The 17630-nt window shown below is 44.0% G+C and overlaps 2 protein-coding genes across 3 annotated transcripts in view; both read left to right on the forward strand.

Annotated features, from left to right (window-relative positions):
* Positions 1 to 19: 19 nt before the first annotated feature.
* BLOC1S6 (biogenesis of lysosomal organelles complex 1 subunit 6) lies at positions 20 to 10385 on the forward strand. The gene is made up of 6 exons (XM_079953484.1): positions 20 to 79; positions 3537 to 3747; positions 5576 to 5720; positions 5920 to 6007; positions 7481 to 7567; positions 9663 to 10385. The coding sequence occupies exons 1-6, from the start codon at positions 32 to 34 to the stop codon at positions 9780 to 9782; spliced, it is 699 nt and encodes a 232-aa protein (XP_079809610.1). The 5' UTR covers positions 20 to 31; the 3' UTR covers positions 9783 to 10385.
* Positions 10386 to 13956: 3571 nt separating this feature from the next.
* Positions 13957 to 17630, forward strand: part of SQOR (sulfide quinone oxidoreductase) — a 30902-nt gene continuing 27228 nt past the window's right edge. The window contains exon 1 of one of the 2 annotated variants that reach the window (XM_079953398.1): positions 13957 to 14117. The gene's annotated coding sequence lies outside the window, so the exon portion shown is untranslated. Of the gene's footprint in view, positions 14118 to 14509; positions 14571 to 17630 lie in introns of those variants that run through there. The other variant, XM_079953399.1, reaches the window with a different exon arrangement.

A 17630-nucleotide genomic window follows, 5' to 3' on the forward strand; every position in this document is an offset into this window, starting at 1 on the left:
GTGTGTGTGTACTTCAACCTGGGACACCCCCATGATCAACTGTTGGACATGCCTGTTCTATACGTTAAAACTGCAAAATGTGTGTATTCCATCCATTTCAGTTGCCATTCTTCTTTGGTTGGGACCTCACTCGTTTTCCATTTGGGCTGCATAGTAGCATACATAAATAGTCTTTGTTGACAACTGGGAATTTCCCTCTGAATTATCCCCAACCAGAAGGACTCTGAGGTTTTTTGGAAATGTGCTTTTAAACATCTATATACTTTACTCTCACTGAAATCAATGGGGCTTGGAGGTAAATCTTGCCTTATATTAATTATAGTTCTTACAAGATACGTCAATTGGCATTCTGCACTGACAGTACAACTTGCTAGACCATCACCAAGAAACCTCGATTGTGCTCTATGCTTCTTCTCACCAAATGTTTAACAAAACTGTTAATAATTTCTCATGAGAAGCAAGGACACTACCCTACGCAAATGGAAAATGTGCTGTTCTTTGTAGAGCACAAAAAAGTCACATTGTACATAACCAGCAGCTTTATCTTTCAACTACAAAAAACTAGAATAGCAAAATGCTTGCAGTGGTCATTTGGTCATTAGCAGAAGTGCAAATTTTACAATGCTTTTAAGAAGATTGGACAAAGCAATACTCTGCAATGAAAAAGTGCTGACATAACAGTACAAAATCCTCTCCGTAGATACCTTTTAAATTGCTCACAGCGTGATTAACAGCAGTCATTCTGGCTTGCATCTGGATTCTTTGCTTTGCTAAATGCTGTGGCTTCCTGGGCTTAGCAAAGTGTTACCACCTTCTTATGGGCAGACATTCTGCACCTTCAAGAGCTATATATTAGGCAGAAAATCAACAGGTGATGCCTGTTTATATCTCGCCTTTCCTGCAGAACTCAAAACAGTAAACAAGCTCTCCAATCTTGGCACTGAGCAAATCTGCTTATATTCAAACAAGTTTGTTGCTTCCCTTCCCTTTTCAGCCCATCCTTATGCTAAAGGGAAAAAGGGGCTCCTGTATCTTTTAAAGTTGTGCAGAAGATTATTAACAGCTTTAGGTAGGTGGAGAAAAGCTGCAGCTGCAGCTAGTGTAAAATCTAGGAGCCAAATTAATAGCTAGGGTCAGAGCATCACCTTGTAGCACACCTGTTCTGGCCCAACTGCTCTGACAGCTTATACATTTCTGAGCACAATTCAAGAAGTTCTGGTTTTAATTCATAAAGACTTATGTGTGAGTGTCAGGAGGTGGTTGGAGGATGGATGGCAACTAACAGATTGAGTTTAAATCCTGACAAGACAGAAGTACTGTTTTGGGGGGACTGGGCGAGTGAGTGTGGGGGAATCCCTGGTCCTGAATGGGGTAACTGTGCCCCTGAAGGACCAGGTGTGCAGCTGTCCATGGAGGTGCAGGTCAATTCTGTGTCCAGGGCGGCTGTCTACCAGATCCATCTGGTACACAGGCTGAGACCCTACCTGCTTGCAGACTGTCTTGCCAGAGTGGTGCATGCTCTAGTCTAGTTAAATCTCCCACTTGGACTACTGCAATGCTCTCTACTTGGGGCTAGCTTTGAAGGTGACCCGGAACCTACAACAAATCCAGAATGTGGCAGCCAGACTGGTGACTGGGAGCGGCTGCCAAGACCATATAACACTTACCCAAGGCGGTTTAGTTGAGTAATCACATCTAATTCAATGAGCATTACTCCCTAGTAGAGCAAAGCAACTGGGAAGTTAAGTCCTACTGCACTAAGTGGAACCAATTTCCAAGTAAACATGCACAGGATTTGGCTGCTAACCTTGTAAATTTAAGAGCAGCAAAAGAAAAAAAATGTTTTGGAAATGTTTTAATTTGTTTTAATTAAGGTTTAACATTCCTGGTTTACTTCATTTTGATTTCTATTTTTGCTGAATTAACACTCTGACCTCCTCCACCCTCTGGACAATACATTCTTTAATCTCTGAAGGCTGTGAAACGGTCTGTTTTTAGCTGTTTGAAAGGTTGCACGTTTCACTTATTAACTTACTCAATTTCTGCATTCCATGGAGGCAAGGCCAGAAAATATTTGACAACTAATTCCCTTTTCACAATATACAGAAGTGTGGTAAACAGATTAATATGCAGATTGGTGTAACTGATTCCAATCCAAAACCAATCAATGTCAGGAGAGGGTGGGGCTTTGTTTAAATACATAATCATCATCACCATTCTTATTATTTACATTATTTAAAGCTTGCTCTTCATTAAACGTTTTCAATCCTAGAGCAAGAGATATGGGCGCTTCTGTTTTTGTCAGGCTACTAACTCTTTCTGAAGAAATATGGGATTACCAGCTTTTGGAGCAATCATTGAAGCCTATTGGAGTCATCTAATGCACAGTCAGGGGATAATGTTTATACTTTGAATAACTTGCCTTGCTGGTTTGTGCATATTAAGCTGCTCTTTGGATTATGGTTTAAAATGATGAAGGGCAACCCCTTATAACAGATAAATCAATTAAAATTCAGGATAAACCAGTTTATCCTGCAGCTGTGCCCAGGAAGGTGATTCTCCCACTAGTAACAGCAAGCAGAAAGCCCCCAGAGGGTTTCAAGGTTTGTCACCCAAAAGCTTTGGATCAGCTTCATACAAAGCTCTGCAAATCCCCTAAGGGACCCTAAAATTGGCATAGTGAAAAATTGCACAGCAACATTCCCCATACCTACTGCCTTGGCTGGCACAAAGCAATAGAGCTGCCATGTTGCTCTTTCTCCCTGACATCATTTAGGATTGCTCTGAAAAAACTGGATGGCAGTTTTGAGGAAATGTGATCAAAAGTCAACTGCTCAGCATGTGACATAACTTGTGGAAATAATGGATAATTATAAACTAGATATTATTCAATATGCAGTTAATACAGAGATGTAGAGGACCCATGTTGGGGTGGAGGGAAGTCTCAATACTTCATTATACAACTGTACTTCATTTCCAACACTTTAGGATTGCTTTTGTGTATATTCTGGATGGAGAAGGATAACCGTGATGTATTTTGAAAAACCAGTAAAGATTAAACTTGGAGCAAAAGTCAACTGCTCATGGTTCCCCTTAGAGTTACCATGAATAGTTATCTTTTTAATTGGCAGCTTCAGCTTTTACTGTGAGGTGGCTCCTAGTTTGCCCCATAAAATTTATCTGTGGCTATTTCCACACACACATCCCAGCTATATACTCTGGTCGCCTGGTTTTGTTTTGTTGCCTTCTTCTCTACTTGTGGAATACTATGGTGCTGTTTCTGTTTTATCTTTTTCTCTCTTTCATTTACGTCTCACCATGTTTAGCGCACTTATTATTATTGTTATTATTATTTATTTGTACCCTGCCCATCTGGCTGGGTCTCCCCTGTCACTCTGGGCGGCTTCCAGCAAAAATTAAAAATACATTAAAATTATGTACTTTCTGAACTTTCAATAAAGATTTAAAAAAAACACACAACAACAACATTGCTGTTCGCCTCTATCCTTTTATTTTCTTATCTCTATGGTTCTCAGGCGCCCGTCTTCCTTCCTACGTCGAGGCTGGCTGCCTTTTTGACCGGAAGGCCTACTTCAACTTCTGGCTTTGGCGGGGCCTGGCGTTGCCTTGGCTTCCCCTCGGAAATAAGTATCTTGTCTGTCTGTTTCGCGAGGGAGGAAGCGATGAGTCTGGCGGACCCGCTGGACGTGAAGGCGGCTCTGCAGGCCCGAAACGACCCTGCTTTGGGTATGTTGGCTTCGGCGGCAGGGGCTGCCGTTGCGGGGGGTTGGGCTAGATGACCGCCGGAGGTCCCCTCGCGGGACCCTCCAAGTCGGGACGGATTTGATCGTCTCGCTCTTGGTCCGTTTGGGAAGACATCTAGTCCGCTCCCAGGTCCCAGAGCTGCGGATCGTGCGGCAGGAGCCGTCCAGGACCGCAGCAAAAAACGACTCGCTTCCACCAAACGTCGTGAAATGTATATTAAGCCCGTAATAAAATACCACGGGGTTGCATCCTGCTCGGAGTAGACCTGTTGAAAACTTCCATAGTTCCAGTTACAGATAGGTAGCCGTGTTGGTCTGCCATAGTCAAAACAAAATAAAAAAATCTGAAGAAGTGTGCATGCACACGAAAGCTCATACCAAGTACTAACCTAGTTGGTCTTTAAGGTGCTACTGGAAGAAAAAAAATTTATTTTGTTTTGACTGTTGAAAACTGTGGGACATGGCTGGGAAATCCAGCCAGAAGGGCGGGGGATAAATAATGAAATGATGATGATGATTATTAGCCAGATGAGCGGGTATAAATATCATCATCATCATCATCAATAATTGTATTTTATTATTGGTTAACTCGGGTCTAATTAATCTCGACAGGTCTGTGCTTCAGTATAACTGTTTGTTGGGATGCAGCCGCTCAGTTCTTGAAAGATGCCACTGGGTTTTGGGGGTTTTGTTCCAAAGGATGTGTTTGTTTGTTTGTTTGCTGCATTGCAATGACATCTTTTAGATATGGCAAAAGAATAAGAGAACTGCTAGAAAGCTAGTGGAAAACTCCATGTGTCGAGTCCTTATTGCTTCACTTCAATGTGACATAGGGTTTTTTATGTCCATGTTTCCATGTACTCAACTACTCAAATTAGGAAAAGAGCAAAAAAATGACTCTGCTGTAACCAAGGCCAATTGGGTTTAATTATTGTTGTTGTTGTTGTTGTTTATACCCCGCCCATCTGGCTGGATTTCCCCAGCCACTCCGGGCAGCTCCCAACAGAATATTAAAAACACGACAAAATATCAAACATTAAAAATTTCGCAAACAGGGCTGCTGTCAGATAGTTGTTTATTTCCTTGACATCCACAGGGCAGGCGCCACCACCGAGAAGGCCCTCTACCTGGTTCCCTGTAACCTCACTTACCGCAGGGAGGGAACCGCCAGAAAGCCCTCAGAGCTGGACTTCAGTGTCCGGGCTGAACGATGGGGGTGGAGACGCTTGAGGGCCAAAATGGGTTACCCAACTTGGTTGCAGATAATAAAAAGCATGCTTTAAAAGGTTCTGTTTACCTTTGTTTGTTTTGTAAAAGTGTATGTGCCTCTTGATTGGTTTGGTTTGGTTTGGTTTGGTTTGTTTGTTTGTTTTTAAGACTCAAAAGCAGTTTACAAAAGGTGAAACAATAAAATAAAAGTCACAACTGTACTTTAGCAAGTGGCAAAAAGAGTACGGTGCGACTTCACTGGAAAACTGCCAAAAATTGAAGAGATGGGTGGGTGAATTTGCAGGCTGAAGATTAAGAGGTGAGCTTTCTCACCTTGGATAAACGTGGAAAATAAGGCGGCCTTTATTTATGCATGTTGTTCAGATCACCCAGTAATGTTCTCTGGGTGACCCACAGCATAAAATCATTTTTGCAGGGATCTTGCATTACTCTGCTCTTTAGTGTTTAGGGTTTTTAAGTGCTTGTTATTTGGTTGTATTTTGTATGCTTATTCATTGGGGTTTTTAATTTTGCATTTACATAATTAATATTTGTGTGCACACATATACACATTTGATAAAAATGTATGACATCTGTTACAGATTCTAACGATAATTCTCCCGATGAAGGATTAATAGAAGACTTCACTGTTATAGACAAGAAAGCTGTGGAGCAGCTAACAGAAGGGCTGATTTCACATTATTTACCTGATCTACAACGATCAAAACTATCCTTAAAAGAGCTAACGTATGTAAACAACCAAAATGCACATGTTTCTTTTTATTTCTTTCAAATGCTAAATACTGTAGATTGTGTGTAAGGAAAGAATAAGTCTCCTTTTATATTTGACTCTTCTGGCAGTCAGCATTTGCCCTTCACTAAATTCTGTAACTGAATATGTGATTTTATTGTGAAATATGTGTAAACTATTGCGTTCTTCTTTCAGACAGAACCAAGAAGTACTACTAGAAACTCTGCAGCAAGAAATCTCAAAGTTTAAAGAATGTAATTCTGTCCTTGATATCAATGTGCTGGTAAGTGTGTTCTGTCAGATAACTGTTTGCTTTTTCCTCAGTTTTAAAGGTCGCGTTTGTACAAAAACACTACAGATGGAATCTTGTATTTTGAGAAAATCTATATTAAATGAGGAAACCTAAACACAGGATAACTAACCACAACCAGGGAAATTTAGCATCTCATTCTAAAGTTTCATATCTTGCATATTTGTATTCACAATTGTCTCTCCTTTGTCCTTTGCACACGTAACATGGGAGTACAGTGGTAACTTGGTTCTCAAACTTAGTCCGTTCCGGACGTCTGTTCCAAAACCAAAGCGTTCCAAAACCAAGGTGCGCTTTCCCATAGAAAGTAATGCAAAATAGATGAATCTGTTCCAGACTTCTAAAAACAACCATGTTAAACAGCAATTTAACATGAATTTTACTATCTAATGACACCATTGATCCATAAAATAAAAGCAATAATCAATGCACTGTACTATAAAATAAATAAGACAGTACTGTAGATTATAAAAATTAAAATTATTTTTTTTTCTTACCTGCATTGATGATAGTCATTGTTTGGATGGGGGGCTTTTATCCATTTCCGCAGTCACACAATCATTCAGTAGCTGAACTGGGTTCCACACAGTCACAAAAACAAAAGAACCGAAAAAGCCTCAAAAACAAAAACGCAAAATAAATAGCAGAAACAAAAATGCCAGCCAAGCTTAGCCCGTTCCGGAAGTCTGTTTGATTTCTGAAATGTTGAAAAACCAATCCACAGCTTCTGATTGGTGCAGGCGCCCTGGAAACAATAGCCGACAGCCGCATTGGACGTTCGGCTTCCGAAAAACGTTCGAGAACCTGAACACTTACTACCGGGTTTTCGGCAGTGCCAGTGTGGTGTAGTGGTTAAGAGCAGTGGACTCGTAATCTGGGGAACCGGGTTCGCATCTCCGCTCCTCCACATGCAGCTGCTGGGTGACCTTGGGCCAGTCACACTTCTTTGAAGTCTCTCAGCCCCACTCACCTCACAGAGTGTTTGTTGTGGGGGAGGAAGGGAAAGGAGAATGTTAGCCGCTTTGAGACTCCTTTGGGTAGTGATAAAGCGGGATATCAACTCCAAACTCTTCTTCGGCAATTGGGAACCATGGTGTTTGAGAACCGAGGTACCACTGTACTCCCCATCACACACTGTGAGACTTACTTTTGAGCAAACATACATAAATGAGAGTGCAGGTCAGTCTTCAGGAGTAGCTCTTGATGTGGTACTACCTTTTAAAATAGATGGATTTTTAGCACATTCTAGCATCGTACATCCCAATCATTATGCAGGTTTACGTGGAAGTAACTCTCACTGAGAAGGTGGAACTTAACTTCCAAGTATGTACGCATTGTATTACAACTTTTCACTTATTTCAGTAACTTCAGGCCATTACGTGAGTTGCTGATTTTGAAGTTATATGTTCTACTCAATTCTTGCTTTTTTGTTGTCGCTCTCTCAAGTTTTCAGAAGCAAAGTACTATCACAACAAGTTGGTAAACATTAGGAAAGAGATGCTACTGCTGCATGAGAAAACATCAAAGTTGAAAGTGAGTTTTGTTTCACTTTGACTAACGAAGGTTAAAGAGTACTGCTTATTTCTTTGTTCTTTGAGGTCTTGCAGATCAAGTTTGATCTTCATGCTCTGCTTTTGCCTTATATTTTCATTGGGAACTAGCATTTTCTTAAATTTCCAGTTTTTGAAGTAGTTATCTTTCTAATGAAAAGTTTGTGTACAGCAGAATCCCTAGTACCATTAATGCTACCATAAGGAGAATTCATCAGGCTACCGGAGAGTAGTTACCATAATATTATGATAGTGCAGTCTTGTTAGTATGTTTGGGCTGCAATCATCTATACTTAGTGAGACTTACTTCTTAATATACATAATATCCAATTGTACATCTCAGATTTAGGTCTCTAATGAATGAAGGTGACAGTCCTATGCTTGCTTACTAGCAAGCAAGCACCACTTAACAAAACAGAACTTCCCTACAAGTAAGCATACATGGACTGTATTAAAATTAACTATAGATTCTACCTAATGATGAATTTATCTTTTATTCATACATAAGATAAATATTCAGTCTATATATTGGCTACTCATAAGAGTAGTTTCAATTGCTGTACAGGTATGAGTGTATGTAAATATGAATACAGAATCTATTAACAGGTTTTTTAATAGAATTATTTGAATTGTTTGTGTGTGTTGCACGTAATTTTTCCTTAGACCAACAGCACTCCCTGTAATAGCAAATTCAGGTAGTGAGGACTGGTAGAAAAAGAATAAAAGCAAGGCTGCTGGAAAATAAAAAGAAGGTACTTGTGATGGGATGATGAGCTGCTTGTGCGTAAAGCTTAGTCCCTCAGAGTCTGGCCTGGTTATCAAAGCTCTGTCTATAGCGGAGCCCCTTAAACATGACTCCCTCAATCGCTGGCAGAATCCGACAGTGGGCGTTTGCGGAAACACTTCCAGCATAGAAGCTCCTTAACGGAAACGCGCCTTCGACATTCTCGGCGCAACAATTTCCGGCGAGGGGTGGGTGTCCCTATAGGAGGTCCTGAAACTTCCCCACTGTTTTCGCTGGAAGTCTCTCTGAGCCATCCCTCCGATTCACTTTCCCTTGGAGCTCCTTCTCTCCCCCTGCTGGTTCCCTCCTCTGCTGCCGAGTCTCTCCTAACCTCCGTGAGCCCTTCCACCGCCCGCCCTTCCGATGGCAGTTCCCTGACAGTACTGTCATTCCTTGGATCTCGAATGAACGCCTTGGCTCCTGAACAAATCGGCTCCCAAACAATCAAAACCCAGAAGTGAGTGTTCCAGTTTTCAAACGATTTTCGGAAGCCGAACGTCCAGCACAGCTTCCAGTTGGCTGCAGGAGCTTCCTGCAGCCAATCAAAAGCCGTGTTTTGGTTTCCGAATGTTTTGGAAGTCGAATAGACTTCTGGAACGGATTCCGTTCGTCTTCCAAGGTGCGACTGTATTGTCATCAGCCTCTTTGGGAGGGACCTGTGAGGTTGTGGACGGACTAAGTATCAACTTAGGAAGCATTCCACACACCCCTAAAAAATCCTGCTGTTGTCTGGGCACACTGAATAGCCATGGAATCCAGTATTGAGTGTCAATTGGAAAAGCAAGTGGGAAAAATGTGTGAGTGGGGCAGAGAACAGGATACTATGCTTAGAGGAAATGGCTGGCTAAAATCCTGAACAGAAACCCTTCTCTTAGGTCGGATCCACTGTGACATTATGTTGCAAATCCCACTTGGTGTTTTTTTTTGAGGGGGGGTGGAGTTCTCTGAAAAACATCAGGAGAAATACAGTGGTACCTCGGGTTAAGAACTTAATTTGTTCTGGAAGTCTGTTCTTAACCTGAAACTTCTTAACCTGAGGTACTACTTCAGCTAATGGGGCCTCCTGCTGCCGCCATGCCACTGCCACACGATTTCTGTTCTCATCCTGAAGCAAAGTTCTTAACCCAAGGTACTATTTCTGGGTTAGCGGAGTCTGTAACCTGAAGCATCTGTGACCTGAAGTATCTGTAACCCGAGGTACCACTGTAACAACTGGATATCGTTACTGCTGTGCTGTCAAATCTAATTCTGCAGCTTCAGGAAAGTCACATTCTTTTCTGGCTTTTCGTTTCAGAGAAGAGCTCTCAAACTCCAGCAAAAGAGGCAGAAAGAAGAACTGGAACGAGAGCAGCAACGGGAAAAAGAGCTCGAAAGAGAGAAACAGTTAACCGCCAAACCTGCTAAAAGAACATGAAAGCCGAACATGTATTGGCTTGTCGAACTAATTACACTATTGTCTGGACTTGGTGGGGGAGGCCCATGTACGCACCTCATGAACCTGATGTTCTTCCTTGCCAAGAAGTCTATTAGTTCAGTATTAGCGTTTCCAGGTTGCTATTTCCTAATCAGGAAAGCAGGGAGCTTACCAGCAGCTCAAGATGCCTTTTCGATTAACGCTATACAGCTTAACGTTGCTGCGTCAGCCTTTTTCTTACTTCCCACAAATAGAATATTGCATTCTTTAACAACATCTTAGATGTCTTAGGTTGGTGCATCCTTGTCCCATGTACGAATGTTTTGTTGATAGCTGACCTCTACCTCATTAACTATAGGCTTAATCTTTAAGTCTGGTTTACAATTCTTGGCTCGTTGATTCTCCCTTTCCTGTTGCCGTGTACAAAATAAGCATGGCAGCTGTAGACCGACTAGGAATGAGAAGCCCGCATGACAACCTTGTCCGTTTTATTTCAACTCGGAGAACAATAGGCACTGCTGGCGAAGTGAGGCTTTTAGATTCAATTATGTCGTCTTCCGATCATGTCAGAATTAAAGTGTGTCTGTAAAAACCCACAGCAAATGAGTGCTCTTGCATAACACTGTTTTCAGTGGTGGCAGTAGTGAAGTTTACATGGCAAAACTCTTGGCTCTGCATACGCTGCAGGTTCCTGCTGAAATCGCAAAATGTGGATGATACAGGGCCCTCCAGATGTGGTAATACTACAATTCCCATAAGCCCTAATCAGCACAACACAAATAACAGTCAGGGATGGTGGGAGTTCTAGTCTAGCAACATCTCGATGGCCAAAAGTTCCCCATCCCTTCCATATTTAAACTCCCATGTTTAGAGGGTTGGAGGGTTAGGGCAGGCACCCCTAACCTTCGGCCCTCCAGATGTTTTGGACTACAATTCCCATCATCCCGACCACTGGTCCCGCTACCTAGGTATCATGGGAGTTGTAGGCGAAAACATCTGGAGGATGCCTGGGTTAGGGTGATGTTTGGAGAACTAGGGGTGGGGTTAAGGGTGAGGGAGAGGGCTAGAGGGTTAGAAAGGATTAGAAACATCTATGGAGCCCCTTGAAAGTTCTTGCAGATTATAACCATTGGTTCCAGCTTTCCTGGTGGTGCTCTGTAGCAAGTGGTTTTAGAATTGTGGTTCAATATGCATTGCAATATGGGACGCAGGTGGCGCTGTGGGTTAAAGCCTCAGCGCCTAGGGCTTGCCGATCGAAAGGTCGGCGGTTCGAATCCCTGCGGCGGGGTGCGCTCCCGCTGCTCGGTCCCAGCGCCTGCCAACCTAGCAGTTCGAAAGCACCTCCGGGTGCAAGTAGATAAATAGGGACCACTTACCAGCGGGAAGGTAAACGGCGTTTCCGTGTGCGGCTCTGGCTCTGGCTCTGGCTCTGGCCAGAGCAGCGATGTCACGCTGGCCACGTGACCCGGAAGTGTCTCCGGACAGCGCTGGCCCCTGGCCTCTTAAGTGAGATGGGCGCACAACCCCAGAGTCTGTCAAGACTGGCCCGTACGGGCAGGGGTACCTTTACCTTTACCTTTATGCATTGCAATGACATCTTCTAGAAATGGCAAAAGAATAGGATGACATCTGAACCGCTAGAAAGTTAGTGGAAAACTCTCTGTGTTGAGTCCTTACTGCATCACTTCAGTTTCACATATATATATATATATATTATGTCCATATTTCTATGCCCTCAACTACTCAAATTATGGAAAGATTAAAAAATGACTCTGCTGTAACTAAGGCCGATTGGATTTCAAACAATCTTGGGGGCCAAAGTGGGTTACCCGACTTGGTTGCAGATAATAAAAAACATACTTTAAAAATTAATTTAATTGCGTACTTCTCAGGAAAAATACCTGATAGATGCTGTGGTTTCCACTTATTTCTAAAAGATATATATATATATATAATTCTAAAGTCCAGGAGGGTTTTAATGTTTTTGTTTTGGGACAGAATATGTCCTGTTAAAACACCTTATTTGTAATCAAATGTAAATGAAATTAGATTGCAGATCTATATATATATATAGCTTAATTAATTCCAATAAAATGAAAAAAAAATTAAAGACACAATATGAAAAAAATAAAGAATTCAACCAACTCCAGTATATCAAATTTCTTTGTCTTTAACTTTTTAAAAAACTTTTTATTATTATTATGCCTATTATTTCACTTCCCTCTCCTTTTGGGGGAAGAGTGTGTTCCATCCTTTTCTATAAGAGCGAACAAGCAAACCTTTCATCAGACTTGTGAAATGATACATTTTCAAACATTCTGAAAGGAAACTTGCAGGAACTTGTGCTAGAGTTATCACATGCTCAGTGGTTTACACCTATCTCCGTATTGTCCACACTGACTGGCAGCAGCCTGCCAAGGTTTCAGAAAGAACATCCCCCGCCCCCTGCAAATGGCAGGAGCTGCAGGCATGGGAATATTCTTGGTACACAGATGCCCAGGGAGATGCTGCTGTAGCAAGACTGATATGTTATCACTGCCTAACACTATGTGAGCCTTGAGCAGGTTGGCCAGACAAACATGTTGAGTTTACGGATTAATTTAGCGCTGGTACCCCTGAGCTTAAAAGATCAAGAAGCCCTGAGCATGCAAATAATGACAACAAGCTTCTGCACTGCAAGGCACCTACGGAAGTGTGGAAGATCATGAATCCTGCGTTTGAGAGTGATTCTGCTGTGCCAGTGCCACTAGAGACAGTTTAGGGCAGCGCACTGGGTGCCACACTGCAGGGGGCGCCAAAACAATGCTACAGAACAGAGCGTGACAGGTGGGGGGCTCCAAATTTTACCTTCGCACAGTGTGGTCTAAACCACCGAGCCTCTTGGGCTTGCTGATCAGAATTTCGGCGGTTCGAATCTGCTCGACGATGGTGAGCTCCTGTTGCTCTGTCCCAGCTCCTGCCAACCTAGCAGTTTGAAAGCACGCTGGTGCAAGTAGATAAATAGGTACCGCTGCAGCGGGAAGGTAAATGGCGTTTCCGTGCGCTCTGGTTTCCGTCACAGTGTTCCGTTCCACCAGAAGCAGTTTAGTCCTGCTGGCCACATGACCCAGAAAGCTGTCTGTGGACAAACGCCGGCTCCCTCGGCCTGAAAGCGAGATGAGCGTCGCAACCCCATAGTTGCCTTTGACTGGACTTAACCGTCCAGGGGTCCTTTTGCCCTTGTTTTTTTTTACCTTTGCCACTGAAATTGGAGAGCTCAAAAGTCCTGCTCTGGGTGCAGCAAGGCTGCATTCTTTTCTGGGCAAAAGCCACTAGCTTGACTCAGAAATAAAATTGGAGTGCACCTCCAGGGGTGAATTCAACCCACTGGAGAATCAGAGTCCCTGCTGTGGTTGCAGAGACTGGTAACTCCTAACTCCTAACTGCTGCCTCCCATGGGCGTAGCCGGGGGGGGGGCAGGGAGGGCAGCTGCCCCCCCAAATCAAGTAAATCATTACACAATGCTCTTATTTATTTATCTGTTTATTTTATACTTTTCAATTTTATACATTTCACTAATTCTACACATTTCACTGATTTTACCATCATTTTGACATTTCAAAAGTTGACTTCCTTCCCCCTCCTTCTGCGGTTCCTTAAATTTATTTTTAATATCTTCTGCATATCCAAATTAACTTAGTTTGCTCATGTATTCATCTCCTGTAAATATATAGTCTTATAAAACTGCAGGTTATTGCAATAATCCTGCCAATGTTTTCATCTGCTTAGAATTTATCTGTAAACATTCAACAAACCATTTCCATTCATATATATATATATATATATATTCGTGTGTGTGTGTGTGTGTGTGTGTGTGTGTGTGTGTGTGTGTGTGTTATATCTTGATTTCTTATTCTTCCGGTCTTCCTTGGCCACACGGGGTCCCTTCCAACTCCACGATTCTACGCGAACTCTGTTAATTCCAATGGGCCTACTCTTGAGTAAAACTGAGTCGGGTGCAACCCATTGCCAGCCAATAAAAGAGGGTGCGTGTGTTTACAGATAACTCCATGCAGTCCAGAGTCTAAAACCGCCTAAGCGCACCGGCGTTTCTGGAGCGCCCAGAATTTATTGCGCAGGGAAACCTCATGCCGGGGCGCAAGGTTGATCCGGAGAGGGAGCGGCGTTTGTTTGCCTTCAGCCCCGGCCTCCGCCCGGCCCCTCCGGGCTCTTCCCTCTGATAGGCGAAAGAGCAGCTCTTGCGCAACAGGCAGGCGGAGGCTGCGCAGCCATCGGCCATCAGCTCTGAAATTAAGGAGAGCAGAACTGGGAGATCGGTTTTTCTCCCTCTGGTCGGTGAGTTTCCTTTCCTGAAGGTTGCCTGCTTCTTTCTTTCTTTCTTCCTTCCTTCCTTCCTTCCTTCCTTCCTTCCTTCCTTTCTTTCTTTCTTTCTTTCTTTCTTTCTTTCTTCTTGCAGCGTTCCTTTTTCCCTTCTGCGCTTTTAACAGCTGCGCCAGGTGGAAATTCAACCGGTGAAGCTCCGCCCGTCGCCAGATCTCTTTTTTCCGCCAGCAAAACTCCACCGGGGGAGTTTGAGGGGCTTGGAGGGAAATAAGGAGCCTCAGGGCAAGAGGATTTTCGGCTTGGGGTCAGAGGTGGGGGGGACTGGGGCTCCCATCAAGCCCAGGCAGCAGGGCCACTGGTCAGGGATGATGGGAGTTCAGCCACAACAGGAATAACTGGCTTCCTTCCTGACAAATGGGACAGAAGAGAGTGTTTCTGAGCAGGTGGAGATTTGGCTGCAGCCCAGTAAGCTACTACGTGGTGTTCACAGAGTAAAATAAAATCATATTCAATTTTATGAGATTTTGTTGGTTAATAGTTAATGAGAGCAATATTTCTCATGTATGGGGGGGCGGGTTCCTTTCATTTTTGTTTTATTTCGGGGATGTGTGTATTTGACACAGCGAGGCTCCATGTTAGGAGAAGCTTTCTTTCCTGGGTGACTGGAAAGGGTTGTGACTTCTAAGAGGCCACATTTACCTGCAGTTTCACATCATTTGATATCTATTATTAGTATTGGTATTGGTATTAGTACAGTGGTACCTCGGGTTAAGAACTTAATTCCTTCCAAAGGTCCGTTCTTAACCTGAAGCACCACTTTAGCTAATTAGGCCTCCTGCTGCTGCTGCGCCGTCGGAGCACAATTTCTGTTCTCATCCTGAAGCAAAGTTCTCAACCCGAGGTACTATTTCTGGGTTAGCGGAATCTGTAACCTGAAGCGTATGTAACCTGGAGCATCTGTAACCCGAGGTACCACTGTATTTGGGAAAAGAAAAAGGCTGCAGAGTCAACCCTACACAAATCCAGAGTGGAGTCCCTAAGACAGGTGGATGCTGCTTTGTACGCCAGTGTGGTGTAGTGGTTAAGAGCGGTGGACTCGTAATCTGGTGAACCAGGTTCGCTTCCCTGCTCCTCCACATGCAGCTGCTGGGTGACTTTGGGCTAGTCACACTTCTCTCAGCCTCACTCACCTCACAGAGTGTTTGTTGTGGGGGAGGAAGGGAAAGGAGAATGTTAGCTCCTTTAGTGATAAAGCAGGATATCAAATCCAAACTACTCCTCCTCCTCCTCCTCCTCTTCTTCTTCTTCTTCTTCTTCTTCTTCTTCTTCTTCTTCTTCTTCTGGCAACTCCTTCAGCCAAGCTGGTACCAAACATATTGCTCTGTTTTCCTTTGAACCACATCAGTGACGCTGAGGGGGGGATCTTACTGTCTGGGCAGCCCAGGATCTCCACACACTGCCCAAGCTTGCGCCCCGGGGAGGTCAGTTTGGGGCTCCCTACACCTACACAGCGGTTTGACTTCGCCCCTGGAGCAGCGCTCTGTTGTCTTTCGAGACCGACGGATGCCAACAAGATTGGTTTTTAGATTTGCAAAGTGCTTACTGGCCTCAAGCAGTATACAGTGGTACCTCTGGATATGCACACCTCTGGTTGCATATCCTTCAGAATGTGAACACGGCAAACCCGGAAGTATTTTTCCGGCTTTTGCCCCGTGCGCATGCGCAGAAGGGCTCTACTGCGCCGTGCACATGCGCAGAACAGGCACCTCCGGTTGCGAATTCCTTGGGATCCAACTGGAGCTCCGGAACGGATCACGCGTGCAACCAAAGGTACCACTGTACAAATAAATACAGAAATATTTACAGAAGCAAAGTTCTTAACCTGAGGTAATATTTCTGGGTTAGTGGAGTCTGTAACCTCAAGCGTATGTAACCTGAAGCGTATGTAACCTGAGGTACCACTGTAATGGGGAAGGCTGTGCTGCTTGAATTGCTGCCTTTACTACCCTTTTTTAAAAAATAATAATATAGCATTCCTTTCAGAAAGTGGTGATAACCCTAGAAGTCAGTGTCTATTGGCCTTTACAGTCAAATTGCATTGCACACCTTTCGAAAGAGCTGTAGCTTAGTGGCAGAGCATGTGCTTTGTATACGGAAGGTTCTGGGTTCAATTCCTGGCATCTCTTGTGAAAAGGATAAAGTGGCAGGTGATAGGATTGTTGCTGCCAGTCCGAGTAGGCACTGCTGGGCTTGATGGAGCCTGGTGCAAGGCACTTCCTCTGTAAGGAAATGTGTACAGGACTGCAGCTGAATGGTTTATTGAAACCCCAGGGTGTGGCATGGATGCTAAATAAACAAACTTAGGACCGTTGGCCTTGGATAATCAAATATAAGCTTACATCAACTTCTGTTCTGCCCTTCCCTGCGGCAGGAAAAGCTTTTCTTGTGCAAGAAAAGGGCAGATAGGCAGCTTTTAGGAAAGGGGTGGGGGAACCTCAGCGCCCCGTGCCACTAGCCTCTATGGGTAAGACGCACCTGCATATTTTGTTATGTGCAAATGGCTTTAGATACCTCCTAGGTCCATAAACTAGGGGCGCGGGTGGCGCTGTGGGTTAAACCACAGAGCCTAGGACTTGCCGATCAGAAGGTCGGCAGTTCGAATCCCTGCAATGGGGTGAGCTCCCATTGCTTGGTCCCTGCTCCTGCCAACCTAGCAGTTCGAAAGCATGTCAAAGTGCAAGTAGATAAATAGGTACCGCTCCGGCGGGAAGGTAAACGGCACTTCCGTGTGCTGCTCTGGTTCGCCAGAAGCGGCTTAGTCATGCTGGCCACATGACCCGGAAGCTGGCTCCCTCGGCCAATAAAGCGAGATGAGCGCCGCAACCCCAGAGTCGGCCACAACTGGACCTAATGGTCAGGGATACCTTTACCTTTACCTGTGTCCATAAAATACCACATAGCATATATTCAACACAAAAAACAGCGACAATTTGTTGTTGACAAAGGACAGCTGGACATATAAAGGGCCTCATCAAACCTAAATCCGGCCCTGACCATGATCAACTCCCGCCCGAAACCTACGTCCCCACTGTCGAAGGATGTGTGGATCCAGAATTGGCCTCCACAGTCACTTACAGACTCACAGTTAAAACTGTGTTTATGGAAGACAATCTTACTCGGCTACGAGTGATCGCCAAAGAAGTAGATGTAAGTTCAGGCTCGATGGCCTGGGTCTGCACTAAGAGGCAGCCGAGATGGTCCCCAATCCCTGCTAAATAGCTCCAGCCCCGAACAGGAGTCAACTTCAGCTCTGTATTGCTCAGTAGTAAATTGCAGCCTTTTGCTTACTTGGCATTGAGCTGGGCTGTATGTAGCATAAACAAAACCTTGGAGGACAACATCTCTGCTTTACATCAAGCATTCTCGCTGTCCAGAAGACGCTTTTATATGTGTGTTTACCTGACCTCTGGCTGCTGTCTCTGCAGCCATAATTCTTCCAAACTAAACATATCACCGTTATGGTCT

The sequence above is a fragment of the Podarcis cretensis genome (genome assembly GCF_951804945.1).
Source record: "Podarcis cretensis genome assembly, chromosome: 14".
Classification (NCBI taxonomy): Eukaryota; Metazoa; Chordata; class Lepidosauria; order Squamata; family Lacertidae; genus Podarcis; species Podarcis cretensis.